The sequence below is a fragment of the Zosterops lateralis genome (assembly GCF_965231275.1).
Source record: "Zosterops lateralis genome assembly, chromosome: 14".
Lineage (NCBI taxonomy): Eukaryota > Metazoa > Chordata > Aves > Passeriformes > Zosteropidae > Zosterops > Zosterops lateralis.
Window position 1 is genome coordinate 15,161,279 of NC_139774.1, and position 18,893 is coordinate 15,180,171.

At 61.1% G+C, this 18,893-nt stretch overlaps 1 protein-coding gene across 4 annotated transcripts; it reads left to right on the forward strand.

Annotated features, from left to right (window-relative positions):
• Nucleotides 1-86: 86 nt before the first annotated feature.
• On the forward strand, nt 87-16,926 carry PDLIM7 (PDZ and LIM domain 7). Of its 4 annotated transcripts, XM_083871886.1 has the most exons (19): nt 87-152; nt 1,394-1,500; nt 4,795-4,946; nt 5,255-5,285; nt 6,870-6,886; nt 7,487-7,641; nt 7,973-8,009; nt 8,594-8,632; nt 8,746-8,900; nt 9,250-9,286; nt 12,590-12,628; nt 12,751-12,911; nt 13,255-13,291; nt 14,212-14,270; nt 14,355-14,589; nt 14,667-14,847; nt 15,008-15,128; nt 15,621-15,736; nt 16,010-16,926. In XM_083871886.1, exons 2-19 carry the CDS (start codon nt 1,396-1,398, stop codon nt 16,094-16,096), a joined length of 1,764 nt encoding a protein of 587 aa, XP_083728012.1. In that variant the 5' UTR covers nt 87-152; nt 1,394-1,395; the 3' UTR covers nt 16,097-16,926. The 4 variants fall into 4 exon arrangements, with proteins under 4 accessions (XP_083728012.1, XP_083728013.1, XP_083728014.1 ...); XM_083871887.1 differs by lacking the exons at nt 12,590-12,628; nt 12,751-12,911; nt 13,255-13,291; ... (4 more) ...; nt 15,621-15,736; nt 16,010-16,926 and adding exons at nt 9,958-9,996; nt 10,115-10,269; nt 10,629-10,665; nt 10,809-12,516; XM_083871888.1 differs by lacking the exons at nt 6,870-6,886; nt 7,487-7,641; nt 7,973-8,009; ... (4 more) ...; nt 12,751-12,911; nt 13,255-13,291 and adding an exon at nt 5,973-6,145.
• The last annotated feature ends 1,967 nt before the right edge of the window (nt 16,927-18,893 follow it).

Here is an 18,893-nt window from a genome sequence, read left to right on the forward strand (position 1 = left end):
CGGTGATTGGTCAGAACGCCTTCTGGCTCCGCCCCCTCCCGATCCTATATAGGGTGGGGCCGGGCCGGGCGGGGGCGGTGCCCGGGTTCGAGTCCCGTGTCGGCCCGCACCGCTCCGCTCCCGCCCGCTCCGCCGGGCCCCGCTGGCCGCGGGTGAGTCCGGGGAGCCGGGCCGTGCCGGGGGGCTCCGTCCTCTTCCGGGGGGAGTGGGGGCGTGAGGGGTGGAGGGCTGAGGCCTGGCGTAAGAGTAAGGCGGGTGGTCAGGGTCGGGCCCGTGTGGGGAGAGCCAGCGTCCCCCATCCCCGGGAGGGGAGGCGGTGTGGGATGGGGAGGGGTCCCGAGGCCCCCCGCGGGTCAGGGTGGGGCTTCTCAGCAATAAGAAGGGCTGCCCAGCCTTTGCACGCTGGGGACCCCCGGTTTAGTCGGGCCCTGTCCTTCGGGGAGGGGTGGGGGCTGTCCGCCCGCTCCGGCCGCCCCGTCCCGGCGGCTCTCCGGGGCTTGCGCGGCTCCCGGGCGCCGGGAATGCCTGACACGCAGCTCTTCCCCCGGCCCTCCCGAGCGGGGAGCGGGCTGGTGTCGTCTTACACGCCTTATATAGTCGGCACCGGCCCGGGGAGAGCAGGGGCACGCTGGCCCCCGGCCCTGCAGCCGGGCCGTGCGAGGCGCGGGGAGCCCCGGCCCCGCAGCCGGCCCTGTCCGCCCTCGGGGGAAGGTCCTGGTTCCTGGGGGTCTGGCGGCTTCTATCAGGTAAAAGGTGGCAGGAGACTGGTGCTGGCCCATTTGTCCGGAGGCTTGGCCGGCTGACAGCTGTCAGGCAGGGGAGCACCGGGATTCCCTCCTGCCCAAGCCCCGGGGATGGGCTCGCTCCCAGGGAGCATCTGCTGGGCCGGCTGCCGGAGCGCCAGCCCGGCTCCTGTGCCAGGCGCCTCGGGTGGTATCACGCAGCTCCTGTCTTGCTGCTGATAATTCATCCGGCAAAAATGCTTCTGGTTCCTATCCTTCTATACCTGCTGTTGCTTCTCTGTGGTCTCAGCAGCTGTAGCTCTCAGCAGCAGGAGTTCCTGGGGTGCTGCAAGGGAAAGCAACATCCCAGGTTTGCAAAGAGAGCAGAGCCCACAGACACCCCGCTGTGGGTGGCAGCAGGGCTGTGCCTGGCTCCCTGGCACTAGTCGGTGTTAGCCTGGGCCCCTCAGCTCTGACGTTGCTGGTGGAGATGCTGATGGATTTGGGGTGCGTCTCTAACCACAGTGTGGGATAGTCAGGGTGGAGTTACGGCTGGAAACGTGACCTGCCTCCTGTCCTACCCTGCCAGGCACCAAACCCTCTCCTCGCCTGTTCTCCCTGCATTGTTTCCACGTACCCTAACACTGGGATCACACCCTCTTCCCTTGCAGAGATGGGCGACATGGAGTCCTACAAGGTGATGCTGAATGGGCTGGCACCCTGGGGCTTCAGGCTGCAGGGAGGGAAGGATTTCAGCATGCCACTCTCCATCTCCAGGGTAAGAGAAACCAAGGCTGGTGGCACCCATCCTTCCTCCTGCCTCTGTGGGAGGGAGGCCGCAGTGGCTGAGGCAGAGCCGTACGGGGGATGTAGATGAGCTGGGGCCCTGGGAATGCTGCATCCTGCCCTGCCTGGCTCCACGTAGCCTCCTTGGTCCCTTATCAGCTGCAGCCCAGCACGGGGGTGTTCCGGGCAGAGAGCTGCAGGCAGAAATGTGAAATTCTGCACAGCCTCTGCAGAGGGGGGCAGGGGAGGCCCCTTCCGGAGTGTGCCCACCACAGCCGGAGGGGATCTGCTCTCTGAGATGTGGGACTGGCTTCCCAGCACTGGGTTTGGCATCACAGGACCTACCCATGCCCTTCTGCCCTCCTATCCACAGCACAGCTCCCAGCTCTATGCCTGAGGTCACTCCTGAAATGGGCATGGAGAGGGGGAAGCCGTACTGCTGCCTGCACAGGGATGTGACTCCCTCCACAAAACTCTCCCATTTCTCCAGTGAGAGCCATTGTGCCACAGCTGGTTGTGCCTGAGGCTGCTGGTTTGAGCCTCTCCCGTTGTGGTGTTCCTGGATCTGACCCTGGATGTGTGCAGGTCCCCATCCCTGGGCGGGTGCTGGCCACAGCTTTGGCCACGCAATTGCCTTATAAGCCTTGGAATGTGACTGCATCGCCTGTGCCGCTGGCGCTTGGGCAGCTGGCACGGAGGCTGCTTCCCAAAGGACAGCTTTGCTCGTGGCATTGAGTGCTGCATGGGGACCTGCCCCTGGCACGAGCCGGGCACTGCACACCTGTCCCAGAGGGCACAGATCTCTGCAGCATCCCGGTCTGGAGCACGGGCCCTGAGGACACTGTGTGAGGCTGGAGTCGCCAGTGCTGCTGCCCCGGGGCCTGCTGATCTCTGCTGAGCACGCAGAGACGGCTTCAGCGAGCTTATTCTCTAAAAAATGTTTCTCTTGGCTGCGAGCCAGTTCTTAACAAAGGGTCTGGTCGGATGGAGGAGCCTCCCAGAGCCTGGGGCAGGGGCCTCGTGAAGCAGTGCTTGGTGAGGCTTGGGCAGTGCTGCCGTCCTGGGCAGGACAGGAGCAGCAAGGAGTTTCCCAGGGGATGCAGTCATATTTGGGGGCTCTCTAGTGGGGCTGGGCTGCATGCAGGACAGTGTGCTCTGATGAGAAGGTGTGAGCCTGTGCTGATCTGCACTCCAGAGGCATCCCCAAACCCCGAGCTCCTGCTCAGAGCATGCTGCTGTCCTTGGCTACTGCTTCCCACGAGCTGGCCCAGCCACGGCGGGCTGGAAGGAAGCATCCTGCCCCAGCTTTTTGGGCTGCAGTGGGGCCCTGCTCTGCAGGGGTGGACAGCACAGGGCAGCACTGGTGTGTCCATTGGCTTGACTTTCAGCTGTGTCCATTGCTGTGGCACTCCTGGGTGAGCAGCGAGGCTTTCCTGTTTCAGATTACTGATCACACAAAAGAGGTGCCATCATGGCCCTCTGACATGTACTTCCTGTGGCATGGGGCTCTGCTAGGGTGCTGACACCCTGGCTAGGCAGGCTGTGAACCATGGTCCCTGTGCTAGAGCCAGGATAAGGACTGCAGTCTGGATAGCTGGATGCTGTGTGGCACATCCTGGCACCTGCCAGCTGGGAAGGAGGAGAGACACTTTGGTGCTACTGGCAGGAAGGCACTGAGGGATGTGCTGAGGGAGGCTCTGTCCTGGACAGGGTAGTAGGTGAACACCTCTTGCAGTGATGGAGGTGCAGGGAACAAAAGACTGGGTGGAGGGGGAGGAAGGAAGCCCTTGTTAGCAGGTCTGTGTGGGAAGTAGGAGAGCTGGCACTGCCATGGCTCCTGGCTGAGCTGGCACCTGCCAAAGGGGTTTCCTGCACGTTGGCACAGAGGGGGACGGGAAGTGCTGACCAGGCTGGGTGAGGCTTCATGACGCAGCCTGACGTGCTCTCCCCTTCCTGGGCAGTTGTGTGAAAACCTCTCCCAACTCCTGCATCTATCTCCAAACCCACGCAGCCGCCCCGTACCTTCCCCAGCCCTCCAGGGCAGCAAGCTGGGGCTTGCAGCAGCATGGCCTGGAGTTGGGGGTATCACTGCTGCTGAGGGCACCCTCCTGTGCTGGGCAGGAGGAACAGGAGGGCAGTGTGGGGGTACCCATGTCCTGCTGGGAATAGCAGTGGGATGCAGGTGGAACTGGGCCCCATCCAGCCCCTGTGTGGTGTTTGGCCATGCGTAGAGGGCTGGTGCTGGCCTAGAGAAGGGATATGTGGCTCTGGGGCGAGCCGGGTTCTACAAGGAGGGGCCAGGACTCAGTGGTAGGGATTTTTCAGCCCTCTGACAGTGCTGGGAATCTGGCTCGCTCCTTTTATGTTCATGTCGAACAGGACTTGAGGAAATACTTGGTCTGGGTCCAAGCGCCGCGAGTTCTTCCATGCTGGAGGAGCAGGAATGGCTGCAGCCTGCCCACGTCTGTCTGTCTGTCTGTCAATGCCTGGGAGCTGTGTGTGGTGCTCCGGGCCCTGCTCGCCCCTGGCTGTGCATCCCCGGTGGGAGGGGAGGGCAGCCTCCACTTCCCAGCAGTGTGGTTGGTGTATGGCTGTGCCATGGAGCTGTAGCAGGGGCAAGGCGCATCCCTGGCACTGTGGCCGGGAAGGGGAGCTTGTGGCTGTGCTCCCGGCTGTCCCAGTGAGGCAACGTGGGTGGGGGCGGGTGTCTCCCTGCCTCGGGAGGGCTCCTGCTCCTCTGTGGGAATGAGGTAATGTCTGTGCCTGGTGGGAACGGGACGGGAGCACGGGCAGCTGGGGGAGTGCCCAAGGGGTGCCTCCCCTGTCCTTCCCCGCCCCAGGCGAAGGGCTGGACATGCCTGTGGTTTCCAGTGAGATCTGGGCTGCCCAACGGGCCCTGACTCACTGTGCTCTCTTCCTGCCCCAGGACCACAGGGATGACTCCAAGGGGTGGCTGGGCTTCTTGTCAAGGCTGAGGCAGCACTGCCTCTGTGTTTGGCGTCACGGCGATGAGGCCCTGGGGTGCTGGCAGAATCTCCAGCCATGCCAGAGGGCAGTGCACTACAGAAGTGCTTTGCCTTCTGCTGCTGCCAAGGGGAAGAGAGGCTGCTCTGCTCTCATTCATTGGGAAATAGGAAGTGATCTGGGGGTCTTCACTTTCCCCGGGTCAAGACTCTGTGATGTCCTTTACTGGGATGGGGATCCTGGGCCTTGACAGGCCCCTGCCCTCTGCTCCCACGTGACTGCATGGCTGTTCCAGCTCTCCCTAACTCTGTCTGTCCTGCAGCTGACTCTGGGTGGGAAGGCGGCCCAGGCCGGCGTGGGAGTGGGCGACTGGGTGCTGTACATCGATGGGGAGAGCACCAGTGCCATGACACACATCGAGGCCCAGAACAGGATCCGCGCCTGTGGGGACAGGCTCTGCCTCACCTTGAGCAGGTAGGAATCGTGGGTCCCTCAGACTTGGGGTTCTGCTATGACTGGAGTGTAATCAGGGCCCTCTGACCAGTGCCACCTCCTGGCATCACCATCTCCCAGCATCACTGCTCCTTACTTAGAGCCTGGAAGTCCCTGGCTGTGTCCAGGGGTTCTGCTTGCCTGGATAAGGCTTAATCTGACTGCAAGCCACAGGGCGGTGCCAGCTGGCCGTGTTTCCCCTTGGTTGGGTGCTGCATCCTTGGGGTACCAGCATGCTGGTGGTGTCTGGGCCAACTCCAGTACCTGCCCATCTGTCTCCTCTCTTGCAGAGCCCAGAACCAGCTGGGGAAGCCGCAGAAGGTACGTGTTGCTCCTGGTGCCGCAGTGGCAGCTCAACCTCATCTCAGGGGAAAGGAATTTCAGTGTAGTCGATCAAATGGACTTTGCTCCTGGGGCTTTTAGGGGGCTGGGGTGTGTTTGGAGGTCTAGGAAACCCAGCTGGAGGAGCAGCTCTGATCTCTGGCACTGTGGAGGATCAGAGGGAGCGGGATCTGCGCAGTAGGTGCCTGGGCCCAGATTGTCTGTGCCCCTGCTGGTGCTGGGTGTGGGCAGGGATGCAGAGGGGCCAGCACAGGGGAGGAGGCCGGGCAGGTGCAGCAGCATGTTTGCTAGTGCTGGGGAGTGCTCTGGCACAGGGAGTCAGGGCTGGGGCTGGTGACTGGTGGCTCCTGGGCAGAAGCCACCTGCACATGTTCAGCTTTGTGCCATGGGACAGTTGCAGTTGGCGCGTGTGCATGCACCGCCGTGCCACGGGCAGCAGCGAGTGTCCAGGGCACCTACTAATCTTCCAATGACCCTCAGGCTGACCTGCTGTCACTGGGCAAGGTGCCCAGTAGAGTGACTACCAGCCTGGCAGGGCCTGGTCTCCAAGCTGCACGTGCTGTCTGGCTTTCCTACCTGGCTGCCTGCTGCGCTGCCTGGCCCAGGGCTGCCCCTTGCATGCTGCTTGACGTGTGAGCCCGTGTCTGTGTGTTTTGTCTCGCTCAGGACTCACTCCCCTGCTCTGAACCCCTGAAATATAACTTCGCTCCCAGCACCGCCCTCAACAAAACAGCTCGGCCCTTTGGGGCTGGCTCACCTCCGAACCCACGGCCCGGGCTGGTGACGAAACCCGTGACGTATGCGCCCCTGGCGCCCGCCTGCACCCCCCAGCACAACGGGTATGTTGCTGTCCATCCTGCTCCCTGAGGATCGGGGGGAGCCTGCTGCCCAGCCCTGCTGCGCCTTGCATGCCAGGCACCCTGGGTGGGAGTGGGTGACAGTGCCCATGCCAGAGTCATCGGTGGCTGGTGCTGAGGTGGCACAACAGAAGTGTCGCGCACAGGGACACACAGCCACGCTGGTGCCAGTCCCTTGCTCAGGGAGGTGTCAGCCTGTGGAGACTCCTGTCAGGTTTGACACATAGGCTGTAGCAGGACCACTGGCTGGCATCTGCAGTGGCAGGGAAACGGTGGTTGGCTGTGACCACAGGCTGATGCCTGCCTGGGGAAGTCCTGGTGTTCCCTTGGCTGCAGGAAGGGGCTGGGCAGAGTGATGGCCTCCAGCTCTGCCGCACCGTTCTCCCCTGGCTCTGCTGGTCCCTGCTCCTCCTGTCAGAGCTGCCGTAGTGCCCAGGAACTGGGTGTTGGGGTGGGATGTGGCATTGACTGCCCTGGGCATCCAGGCCTGTTCTGGGGACTGAGGGAGCACAGTCTGGTCTGCTGGCATCTGCCCCTGTGTCCCAGTGTGCTCTCAGCCCTGGGTGAGCTCAGTGTGAGAGTCAGGGATAGGGGGACTAATGCAGGCCATAGGTGAGCTCTGGAAACTTCTTGGGTGCTGCAGGTCTAATTTCACCTTCCTTTTTCTTTCTTTCTCTCTTCCCTTTCTCTTTCCCTCTCCCTACAGGTGCTGAGCCTTGACAAGTCAGTAAGCCTTTTACCTGGTCTCTCTATCTTCCCTGCATGCTTCTTCCCTGCCAGTGCCCTGTTCTCCGGGGCAGGGCCAGCCTGGGGATGGGCAGCAGGTGCCTGCTCTGCCCATGTGGGTGGATCCTTCCTGGCACTAAGCTGTCCCCAGTGTAGAGGGGACAGCTGCCTGTCTCTGCCAGCTTCTGGGGCCCTGGAGTGTCCTTATGTGTGATCCATTCCTTGTTCCCCAAGATGTGGCTGTGCCGGGCAAGGGCTGATGGGCTGTGCTGGGCACCGTGCCCAGGGCCAGGTGGCACTGCCATAGACAGCTGTGGTGCAGCTTCCCTGATGGTGTGTTTTTTGACCTTGGCTTATTCTTACTCTGTCCTTTCTCTTTCTGGCCCTTGGGGCCAGTTTCAAATTGCCAGGAATGGTGGTGATCATTCCAGAGTCAGTCCTTCACAGGCCCAGCCTTTGTGAGGGAGGAGTTGGGGGTGGGGAGTAAGACAAGGTGTGGCATCTCAGGTACTGGTGTGCTGTGATCCTGTGCTGGGCAAGGTGCGGGACAGCCGCAGGAGATCTGTCAGATTTGACAGATGACTCTGTCACTCACAGGCAGCCCCCACAGCTGCTGGAGTCCCCCAGCACCCCTGTGTGTGACCCTGTGAAGCTGCGGATGTTAGAGGACATTGACGACTCAAAGCCCCAGAGCTGGATCTCCCAGTCCCGTTCCTTCCGCAAACTGTCCCGGCTGGTGGGCGCAGACAGCAGTGAGTTCCCGTAGGGCCTGGCACTGGCTGACTGCCCAGCTCTGCTGGGGAAACTGGAGCTGGATAAAGACTTTGGTGCCTTTGGAGTGTTGGTTTTGGCCCTATGGGGCGCTTAAGCCAGGCAGAGCAGCCTGGGGCTGTGTGGGTTCCTGGTGGTGCTGCTGGGCTGGGTCCGTGCTCTGCCCCGTGGCCAGGCAGGGCTGTGTGTTGGGACAGGTGGGCAGTGGGAGGAGTCCTTTTCCCTTTCCTGTTCCTTTTCCCTTTCTGCTGTCTCTGGGCCTCAGTTGCCACAGACTGACTCCATCTCCCCTTTCTCTCCTGCTGTGCTCAGTGGAGGATGGTGAGGACGAGCTTGTTAAAAAGCCCAGGTAAGGGGGGTGTGTGCCAGAGCAGCAGCAGGAGCCACAAGGTGCCCACCCCAGGCTCAGCCCACACACCTGGTTCTCTCTTGCTGCCTGCAGTCACTTAGGGGAAACTCTTTGCTCTGTTGGTGTTTTTTCTCTCCCTCTCCAAGAGTTGAGCTGTTGGTGGAGCTGCAGAGCTCGCCCTGCACTCACCCCACAGTGGGCACTGCCAGAGCTCAGCCACTGCTCTGGCCGTCACCTTGGGAGGGTCCTGCCAGGACACCCACTGGCCAGACAAGATGTCCTGTGCTGGGTAGGACCTGCTGGGCACTGCTGGCACCAAGCTGAGGAGGCCAAGCTCTGCCAATTGCTTTTTGAGGAGAAGAGATCTGGAGAAGGCTGATGCACTGACAACACCTTGCTGGGGGTATTGGGAGGTTCTAGACAATGAACAATGTGCTGTGAGCCTGGCGTGGGGCTGCAGGATGGCAGGGCAGAGCTGGCTGAGTGTCTCCAACTTCTCTTAGTTCCAGAGTGCATTTGTGAGGGATGGGCTGTGCAATGATCACATACTGAGTGTTGTGCTACTGTTGTTTCCAATATCACAGGGATGCTCATGGGTCCAGCTGGGGCACAGTGGAGCAGTGGTGAGTGCCGAGATCTGGTGACGGCGCCTTTGGCAGCACTGCCCTGTGCTGAAGTGTTGGGCAAGGGTCTGTGCATTGTGCTGGCTGAAGTTCCTGCCCTCTGTCACTCACAGGCAACCCCCACAGCCTCTGGGGCCCCCCAGTACCCCCGGGTGTGATCCTGGGAAGTTGAGGATGTTGGAGGATGCTGAGGACTGGCAGCCCCGCACCGGGACCTCGCAGTCCCGCTCCTTCCGCAAACTGGCCCAGCTGACGGGCACAGATGGCAGTGAGTTCCCACAGGGCCTGGCACTGGCTGGGGATGTGGGACTGTTTTGGGGTAATCAGAAGTTGGGAGAGGCAGTGGGGTGATGTGGCACCCAGGAGCTTGGGGTTTGCCCACAGGTAGCTCCCTGAGAGCAGCTGAGCAAGCAAGATCTGCCCAGGGCTGTGTGTGGGCTCCTGGTGGCGCTGGTGGTCTGGGGCCATGCTCTGCCCCATGGCCAAGCAGGCTGTGTGATGGGGTGAGAGGATGGTGGGTGGGGAGGTTGGTTTTCCTCCTTTCCCTTCCTGCTTTTCCTGGACCTTAGTTGCTGCAGACTGACTCCATCTCCCCCTTTTTCTCCTGCTGCACTCAGTGGAGGATGGTGAGGATGAATTTATTAAAAAGCCCAGGTAAGGAGCGTGTGTGCCAGGGCAACAGCAGGAGCTACAAGGTGCCCACTCTGGGCTCAGCCCACATGGCTTGTTCTCTCTCACTGCTTGCAGTCACTCAGGGGAAGCTCTTTGCTATGTTGCTGTTTCTTCTTTCCTCTCCTTATCCTCCACCCTTTGTCCTGTCCTTTCCTTCTTCCTAGAACCAAGCCATTGGCAGAGCCACAGGCTCTGCCGTGTGCTCACTCCACAACAGGCACTGCCAGTGCTCAGCCACTGCTCTGACCATCATCTCAGGAGGGTCCTGCCCAGACACCCACCAGCCAGGCTGGCTGTTCCCAGATGGGGTGTCCTCATGCAGGGTGTGCAGGCAGGACCCACTGGGCACTGCTGGCACCAAGCTGGGGAGGCCAAGATGCAGCACAGTCAGTGTGCTGGACACAGTGGGCAGGGGTGGCTGATGGCACTGACAGCACCTTGCTGGGGGTGTTGGGAGTTGCAGGGTAGGGAACTAGACCAGACCTGGGGCACAATGTCGTGTGGGGCCATGGAATGGCTGCAAGGCTGATCAGGAATCAACGCTGTCAGCATTTCCACGAGGCTCATGCATCTCTGGGGCTGTGGATGCACATGGGGAGGGATGGGCTGGTCAAACACTGACTGTTGTGCCACCATTCTGTCTGATGCCACAGGGATGCCCGTGGGTCCAGCTTGGGCACAGGGCAACATCGGTGAGTGCCAGGGTCTGGCAGAGGTGTTGGCACATGCCAGGGCATCTTTAGAGGTGCTTCCCTGTTCCAGAGCAGGATCCAATCCTGGTGCTGAGCTCCTGCCCTCTGTCACTCACAGGCAGCCCCCGCAGCTGCTGGAGCCTCCCAGTGACACTGTGTGTGACCCTGTGAAGCTGCGGATGTTAGAGAACATTGATGACTCAAAACCCCACACCTGGACATCCCAGTCCCGTTCCTTCCGCAAACTGGCCCGGATGGTGGGCGCTAACAGCAGTGAGTTCCCACAGGGTCTGGCACTGGCTGACTGCCCGGGTGTGCCCAGCTTTGCTGGGGCAACTGGATAAAGGTCGTGGTGTATTGTTACAGCAGGGCATCGGTTTTGACTCCATTTGGGCCCTCTGTGGCAGCTGAACCATTGGGAGTTGCCCAGGGCTTTGTGGGCTCATGGTGGTGCCACTGGGCTGGAGCTGTGCTCTGCCATGTGGCTGGGCAGGGCTGTGTGTTGGGGCAGGGGGGCAGTGGGAGGAGAGGGCCTTTTTCCTTCCTTTCCCTTCCCTTTCCTTCCTGCTGTGCCTGGGCCTCAGTTGTCGCAGACTGACTCCATCTCTGCCTTTCTCTCTTGGTGTCCTCAGTGGATGATGGTGAGGATGAGCCCGTTAAAATGCCCAGGTAAGGGGCAGCAGCAGGAGCCACAAGGTGCCCATGCCAGGCTCAGCCTCCACAGCCACTTCACCTTCACTGCTTGCAGTCACTCTGGGGATGCTCTTTGCACTGCTTGGGGTTCTTTCTTCCCTCTCTGTCCCCTCTCCCAGACTTGAGGTGTTTTCAGAGCTGCCAGCACTCACCCACTGCCCTGACCATCACCTCGGGAGGGTCCTGCCCCAAGCACTCACCTGGGTAGGGGTGGCTGGTGACAATCACAACACCTTGCGGGAGTTCGGAGGAGCTGGGCAGCAACTGCTCTTGGTGCTTTGCGTCCATGCAGCTGTCAAGCAGCTGCAAGGCTGTTGGTCAGTATTTGCACGTGGCTTATGCCCCATGGGGCTGTGGGTATGGCAGGGCTGGTCAAACAGTGACTGTTGTGCTGCCGTTTTCTCTGATGTCACAGGGATTCCCATGAGTCCAGCTGGGGCACAATGGAGCAGCGGTGAGTGCCAGGATCTGGCAGAGGTGTTGACATGTGTCAGGTCACCTTTGGCAGCACTGCCCTGTGCTGCAGTGTTGGGCAGCGTCTGTACATTGCGCTGGCTGAAGCTCCTGCCCTCTGTCACTCACAGGCAGCCGCTGGAGCCTCCCAGTACCCCCGGGTGTGATCCTGGGAAGTTGAGGATGTTGGAGGACGCTGAGGGCTGGCAGCCCCGCACCGGGACCTCACAGTCCCGCTCCTTCCGCAAACTGGCCCAGCTGACGGGCACAGATGGCAGTGAGTTCCCACAGGGCCTGGCACTGGCTGGGGATGTGGGACTGTTTTGGGGTAACCAGATGCTGGGAGAGGCAGTGGGGTGATGTAGCATCAGGAGTTTGATTTTGGCCCCAAGTCATCTCTTGAGCGCAGCAAAGGCAATGGAATCTGCCCAGGGTTGTGTGTGGACTCCTGGTGGTGCCGCTGGTCTGGGGCCATGCTCTGCCCCATGGCCAAGCAGGCTGTGTGAGGGGATGTTGAGTGGCGGGGGTGGTTTTCTTCCTTTCTCTTCCTGTTTTTCCTGAGCATCAGTCACTGCAGACTGATGCTCTCTCCCCCTTTCTCTCCTGCTGTATTCAGTGGAGGATGGTGAGGATGAGATTGTTAAAAAGCCCAGGTAAGGGGAGCATGTGCTGAGGCTGCATGTCCCAGGTGTCTGGGCACTGCTGGCTCTGAGCTGGGATGCTGAGCTGCACCTTAGCCTTTTGGGCATACAAGGAGTGGAGGAGACTGATGGCACTGGGAAAACCTGGCTATGGGATGTTGGGAGGTGCTGGGTAGCCCCTGCACCTGAGGCACATTGTCCTGTGAGCCTGGTGTGTCAGAGCTGAGTGAGTGCTGCTGGATCATTTCCCCTCAGCATCACTACTTCTCATGACTCTGGGCAAACTCTTTGCCCTGTTGTGGATTCTTCTCTCTGTCCTCTCCCAGAGCTGAGCTGGTGGTGGAGCTGCAAAGCCCACCCTGTGCTCACCCCACAACAGGCACTGCCAGTGCTCAGCCACTGCTTTGACCTTCACCTTGGGAAGTTCCTGCCTGGATACCCACTGGCCAGACAGTTTGCCCCCAGATGGGTGTGCAAGCAAGATCTGCTGGGCACTGCTGACACGAGCTGGGGAGGCCAATATGCAGCACAGTGTGAAGGGGTGGCTGGGCGTTTTTGGAGTCACAACACTTTGCTGGGTGTTTTTGGAGTCACAGGGCAGGCACTGTACCTGGGGCACGATGTCTTGTGTGGTCAGGGAATGGCTGCAAGGCTGGTCAGCAGTGAATGCTGTCAGCATTTCTATGAGGTTCTTGTATCTCTGAGATTGTAGTGCGTATGGGAAGCATGGGCTGAGCCACTGACTGAGCCACTGAGCCATGGATCAGCCACTGACTGCTGTGCCACCATTTTTTCTGATGCCACAGGGATTCCTATGGGTCCAGCTGGGGCACAGTGGAGCAGCGGTGAGTGCCAGTGTCTGGCAGAGGTGTTGGCATGTGCCAGAGCACCTTTTGGAGTGCTTCCCTGTTCTAGAGCAGGGCCTGTGCATTGTGCTGGCTGAGCTCCTGCCCTCTGTCACTCACAGACAGCCCCCGCAGCCTCTGGAGCCCCCCAGTACCCCTGGGTGCAACCCTGGGAAGCTGCGACTGATAGAGGATGCTGAGGACTGGCAGCCCCGCACCGGGACCTCGCAGTCCCGCACCTTCCGCAAACTGGCCCAGCTGACGGGCACAGCAGACAGCAGCAGTGAGTTCCCACAGGGCCTGGCACTGGCTGGAGGTGCTGGACTCTCCCTGGGCTGCCAGGATCCGGCAGAGTCTGGAGTGGCACTGGAACGTTGGTTTTGGCCCCATGTGGTCCCTATGGGGTGATTGAGTCAGTGAGACTGACTGGGGCTGTGCGTGGTCTCATGGTGGTGACACTGGTCTGGGGTCTTGGTCTGCCCTGTGGCTGGGCAGAGCTTTTTCTTCGGGCAGGAGTTGGTGGGAGGAGAGGTTGGTTTTCCTCTTTTCCCTTTCCCCTCTTATTGTGCATGGGCCTTGGTCTGTGAGGACTGACTGTTTCCTCCTTTCTCTCCTGCTGCGCTCAGTGGAGGATCATGATGATGTGTTTGTTAGGAAACCCAGGTAAGGGGAGTGTGTGGCAGCAGAAGCTGAGGGGCTGCATGTCCTGGGCAGAACCCCTTGGGCACTGCTGCTCCTCAGCTGGGAATGCTGAGCTGCACCGTGGTGTTCAAGAAACAGTGGGTTGGGAGTGGCTGACAGCACTGGCCAAATCTCACTGGGTTGTTGTGATGTTTGGGCAGTATCTGTACCTGGGGCACAGTGTCCTGCAAGCCTGGCATGGGGCTGTGGGGCAGCTGAGCTCATGGATGTCATCACCTTGTCAGGGTTGTTCCTAGTTCTGTGCAGCCACACAGGGGGGTGGACAGTACCCCATTTTTTGCCTTCAGCTCTCTGTGACACGTCCTGTCCTGGTACCATCACCTTTGGGTACCAGCTCTGCCCAGTTTGCTCTGACACAAATAAAAGTTGGGTTTGTTGCCATCTGCTTTTTTAATTTGTCTTGGAGAGGCACAGAGCTACTGGCTCTCCCTCTTGCCCTGTCTCCACCCCCTTTCAGTGGGCTGTGCCTCTTTAGCCCTGGCTTGCCCTGCCTGTTCCCAGCACTACTGAACTGGGCCCTGGGGCTCCCTGCATCAGGTCATGTCCAGGTTCCCCTGCACACCAATGAGACTGGGGGTAGTCATCACATATTATTAGGCAGCCAAAGTGTGTGTGGTCCCTGGGGTCGCTGGTCTGTCTGGAGAAGCCCAGAACTCTCCCTCCTGTCGCTCCCCAGACCCCACAGTGGGGGCATAGCCCTGGGTGTGTGTGTCTTGGCAGGACTGAAGGCCCTTGGCTCAGTACCTCATCACTAAACCAGCTACCACTGGGTACGGGGGCTTGGCCAGCTCCCTCCTGCTTGTTGGGGTGGGGAGCCCTGGCTGCCCACCCCGGGCAGTGGGGGCGAGCAGGGCAGCCTGGATTAACTGCTTGTTCTGTAGCCAGGTCTCCGTGCCGGACCCGTCCTCAGGAGCAACGATGAAGACCGAGCCAGGACTGGGTGAGCAAAACATCTCCGGGCTTTTTGAGGAAGGGTTGCCAAGGGATCAGGATCACTGTCCTTAAGACCTGTGTGTGTACACAGCCCCCAGGACCCCCAGTGCCACCCCCAGCCCTACCAGCCGCCCACCCTGGGCTGTGGACCCCTCGTTTGCTGAGCGCTACGCCCCAGACAAGACGAGCACGGTGGTGAGCAAGCACAGCCAGCCGGCCACGCCGACCCCCATGCAGAACCGCAGCTCCATCGTGCAGGCAGCCCAGCAAGCCCCCGAGGGGCCCGGCCGTACCCCCCTCTGCTACAAGTGCAACAAGGTCATCAGGTGAGCCCTGGCTGCCACCACTGCCACGCCAGAGTCGTGGGCCCCGGCGTGGCTGACGTGGCTCTGTCCTGCCACAGGGGACGGTACCTCGTGGCGCTGGGACATTATTACCACCCCGAGGAGTTCACCTGCTGCCAGTGCAGGAAGGTGCTGGATGAGGGTGGCTTCTTTGAGGAGAAAGGCTCCATCTTCTGCCCCAAGTGCTACGACACGCGCTACGCACCCAGCTGCGCCAAGTGCAAGAAGAAGATCACTGGGGTGAGTGTCCCTCAGCCTGCCCTCTGTCTCCTGTCCTTGCTCTCTGCTATGAGTGCCTGGCTCTGTCCCTTCCCAGCTTGTTCCCATCCCATCTCAGGGGATTCCTTGTCCCTTCCTGCCCTTGGGGTCCTGCCCCTGGCTGACAGTGGCTCCCTTCTAGGAGGTGATGCACGCACTGAAGATGACCTGGCACGTGCAGTGCTTCACCTGCAACGCCTGCAAAACTCCCATCCGCAACCGAGCCTTCTACATGGAGGAGGGACAGCCCTACTGTGAGAGAGGTAGGACCCAGGGAGACCCCATGTGTCACCTCATGTGGCCCTGGGGCACCACTGGGACTCAGCAGCTGCACACAGGGCTGGGGGCATGAGCTGCCCTGCTCTGTGGGGCTCCCCCTGCAGCATGTGATCCCCATGAGATGTGGGGAGCATGGAGATCCCAGTCCCACAGCCTTAGCCCTCTATTTTGGTTCTCCCTAGCTGCAGGGTAGTGCCATCGCTCCTATGTTGCCATGGCAATGAGGGAGGATGTACATCAAAGCGAGTGCTGCATCCTGGGAGATGAGGTTCTCCTCCTCCCTCTAGAGCCCTGTGGTGGCTGGGCCACGCTGCGCCTCTCCCGTGTGGCTGGGGCTTTATCTCACCTGGATGGGGGCTGGCAGAGTTGTCCCCAGGCTGTGCCTGTGGGATCCTGGTTGAGCTGCAGCCCTGCTCCCCTGGGATGAGCAGCTGTAGTGCATGGAAGTGCTGACCTGGCTCTGCCTTTCCTTGCAGACTATGAGAAGATGTTTGGCACCAAGTGCCGCGGCTGTGACTTCAAGATCGATGCTGGGGACCGGTTCCTGGAGGCGCTGGGGTTCAGCTGGCACGACACTTGCTTTGTCTGTGCGGTGAGCAGTGTGCCTCCCTCCCCGACTTCTGCAGGGCCTGTGCCTCTCCCCGACAGTCTTGCTCTGGGTGGGGTACACCAGCAGCATGGGGGACCTGCTGCCACAAGATTTTTCCTACTTGCCTCTGTTCTGGGGGCTTGGGACTCTGCTCTGTGCCTTCTGGTCCCTCGCAGTGCCCCACGGCCATGTGGATGTGACACCAGTGCTGAGCTGTTGGGGGATCCAGAGCCTGGATCAGGCCCCCAACCTGATCACCTGCACTCTCCTCCCCAGATCTGCCAGACCAACCTGGAAGGGAAGACATTCTACTCCAAGAAGGACAAGCCGCTGTGCAAGAGCCACGCTTTCTCCCATGTGTGAGGGGTGGGATGTCAGCTGTGCCCACACATGTCCCTGGCCCTGCATGCTCCTCTCCCCCTGCCCTGCTGGCCCCAGGGAGCCAGGCTGGGCCCTTGGCCCTTTCCTTTGCTCCTGCCTCTTTCCTGGCAGCTCCTGGCTCAACTCCAGCCGGATACAATGCTGGGTCCAGAGCCCCTTGTAGCTGGGTGGCTTCTTATATGCTTCTCAACTGGCCTGAGGAGCCCTGGGAAGGGGATGCTGCATGGATCCTCCTGCCCCTGAGCCATGCAGTATGGTGGGCTCAACCATGCTGAGGCAGGAATTGGAGGGGGTCTGCCACAGCTGGGCTGCTCCTGTGCTGCCTGGCAGCTCAGTGCTGGGGCAGGGATAATCCTTACACATCCCTGAGTGGGTGAGGACCAGCTCCTCTCCCACTCTCCCCCACTTTCCCTGCTGTGTGCTTGGGGCTGAAGTCCTGGCCTTGTTCCCCTGCTGGGGCCCTGCCCATGACAACCCACCCACCAGCCACCCCTCAAACTGCTGCCGTGGCTTCCTGCCCCGGTTGTCTTCTGGGGGTGTCTGTGCCTCATGCCCTCCACCCTGCTGACCCACTGCTCCCCTGGGGCTGGCAGCACCCCCAGCCCAGTGGCCCAGCTGTGGGCTGGCAGCGTGTGCTGATGGCCAACCCAGCCAGACGGCTGCTCCTGCAAGGCTTGGGCACAGCTTCCTACCAAAGAGCTCTCTGCCACTGCCATCCTAGGGCCATCGATGCCTCTCCCCAACCCACACCCTCCAGTCGGGCTGCACTGATGTAGCCACGGTGCTTTTAGTGCCTTTAATAAACACGTCTCTGCAAGTGCCGGCTGTCTTCAGGCCACTGGTTCTGCCGAGTGAGGTGCGGCTGGCTGGGAAGGTCATGCTCTGCCCTCATCCCGCTCCCTCTGGGGCCTGACTCAGCTCCTTCCAGCTTTCCAGGGAAAATCTTCGTCTCAGATTTCTCCTCCTCTGCCCGCGTCAGCCCAGGCTTGACCCCTTGTGTCGACTGGGTCATCCTTGGCAGGACCGCTAAGGGAGGCAGTAATTAATCTGGAGGGCAAAACGCAGCAAGGAGCAATGGGGAGAGTCAGACTATAGTGGGGGTCCCTGCATACCCATGGCAGTGTCTTCTGTGCCCCAGCCCCGAGTCCTGTAGAGGGGATGGGGAGTCATGGGGCACGCGTGGGCCACGTGCACCAGCTCTGGGCGTTCTCCGGCGTGGAGCAGCCAAGCGTTCGCTCACGCGATGCAGCTGCCGTCCCCAAGGACGGGTGTGAGGCCACGCCGGCACCTCAGGCTGGAACGGGCTCGAGGGCAGTGGCTGTGGGGAAGTGGGTGTTCTCCTCCCTCTCCACTCTGACAGCTGGAACGGTCATTAATAATTGCAGCTCTTCCCGTGATGAGCAATTGTAAGGAAAATTGTCTTGCTCATCTACTGGAAGGTTCTGCCGGGGGCAGGAGCTGGCTGCGGGAAGCCAAAATGCCTCCTGGCATCACCCAGATCTGGGCTGCGGTGCCGTGTCTTCTCGCTGCCAGTTCCAGGAGTGCACAAGCACATCAAAAACGGGGCGAGGAAAGTCGAGGGATAAAGACAGGCTGAGGTTGGGCCAGGCACTCAAGCTGGGGCACGTGTGAGCAGTGGGATGGTCACACTGAGAAGCAGCAGGACACGGGGGCACAAAGGGACAGAAACAGCTGGTGCCTGCCTGGCAGGGCCGGTAGGAACAGGGCTGATTGCCCGCGAGTGAGTCCCAGCTGTGCAGCCAAGGTCAGAGGAAGCACAGGGTAAGGTGAGGTGGCTGTGGCCACACGTGGGCAGCCCCTGAACCAACCCCGGCTTGGCTGGACAGCAACCCGTGAGCGGAGGGCAGGAAAGGGGCAGGGGCAGGCAGTGGTGCGGGACGGAGCCTGCTGGGGTAGCACGATCTGGGAACAGGTTCTGCCAGATCAGCCCCGGGGTGCCCAGCTGTGGAGCAGAGCCAGGGTGCTACAGCCGACCTGCCTCTCCCTGGGGGAGAGCCAAGCATCCCCTTGTGCCACTGCAAGGTCTGCACTCCGGGGGGGCTTAGCTCTGGTGCTGCCTCTGGGCCCTCCCGATGACGCCTCTACCACCCAAGGTGCCTCTGCGCTTTGCCAAGGGCATCTCTTGCCCACCAGCTCTGCGCACCATGTGAGGAGCTTGTGCACAGGCAGCGGAAGGAGGGTCTCGGGTGGGCTGCGGGGGTGGAGCCTGGGGAGGGGCTGCAGCCTCGCTGCTCCGAGAACAAAGCCTGGCGGCGGCAGGCTCGGAGCTCCCACCACGTCCCTGAGCAGGGTCCCACCACATCCACCCCCAAAGCCATCTGAGCCGCTTGTGGGGCGCCTGCCCGGGCCCCAGCCCCCGCGCTGGCCCCGGCAGCTGCTCCACAGCTGCTCCCAAACTCTCAGAGCCTCTTAGGGCGGCTCCGGCTCTGGCCTCTCTCGGAAATGCTGGTGCAAGGAGGGCGTGGAGGGAGCGGGCGGCACAGCCAGGGCCCGCGGAACCTTGTCCCATGTCCCTCTGGGGTCATCCACGGCCTGCTTTGTAGGGCTTGTCTTGGGACGGGTCACTTCAGCAACATCCTCAACCTGCAGGAGTCAGGCCCTGTGCGCTCTCCATTGCTGCTCTAGCACGGGTGCTGTGCTCCGGTGCGGTGCTGGTCCAGGCTGGGGGCAGTGCCAAGGACAGGGAGTCGCTGCCTGTCCTGGCAGGAGCATTAGGACCTGGCTGGGAACCCCTGCAGAGCCCTGCGCGGGTCAGCGC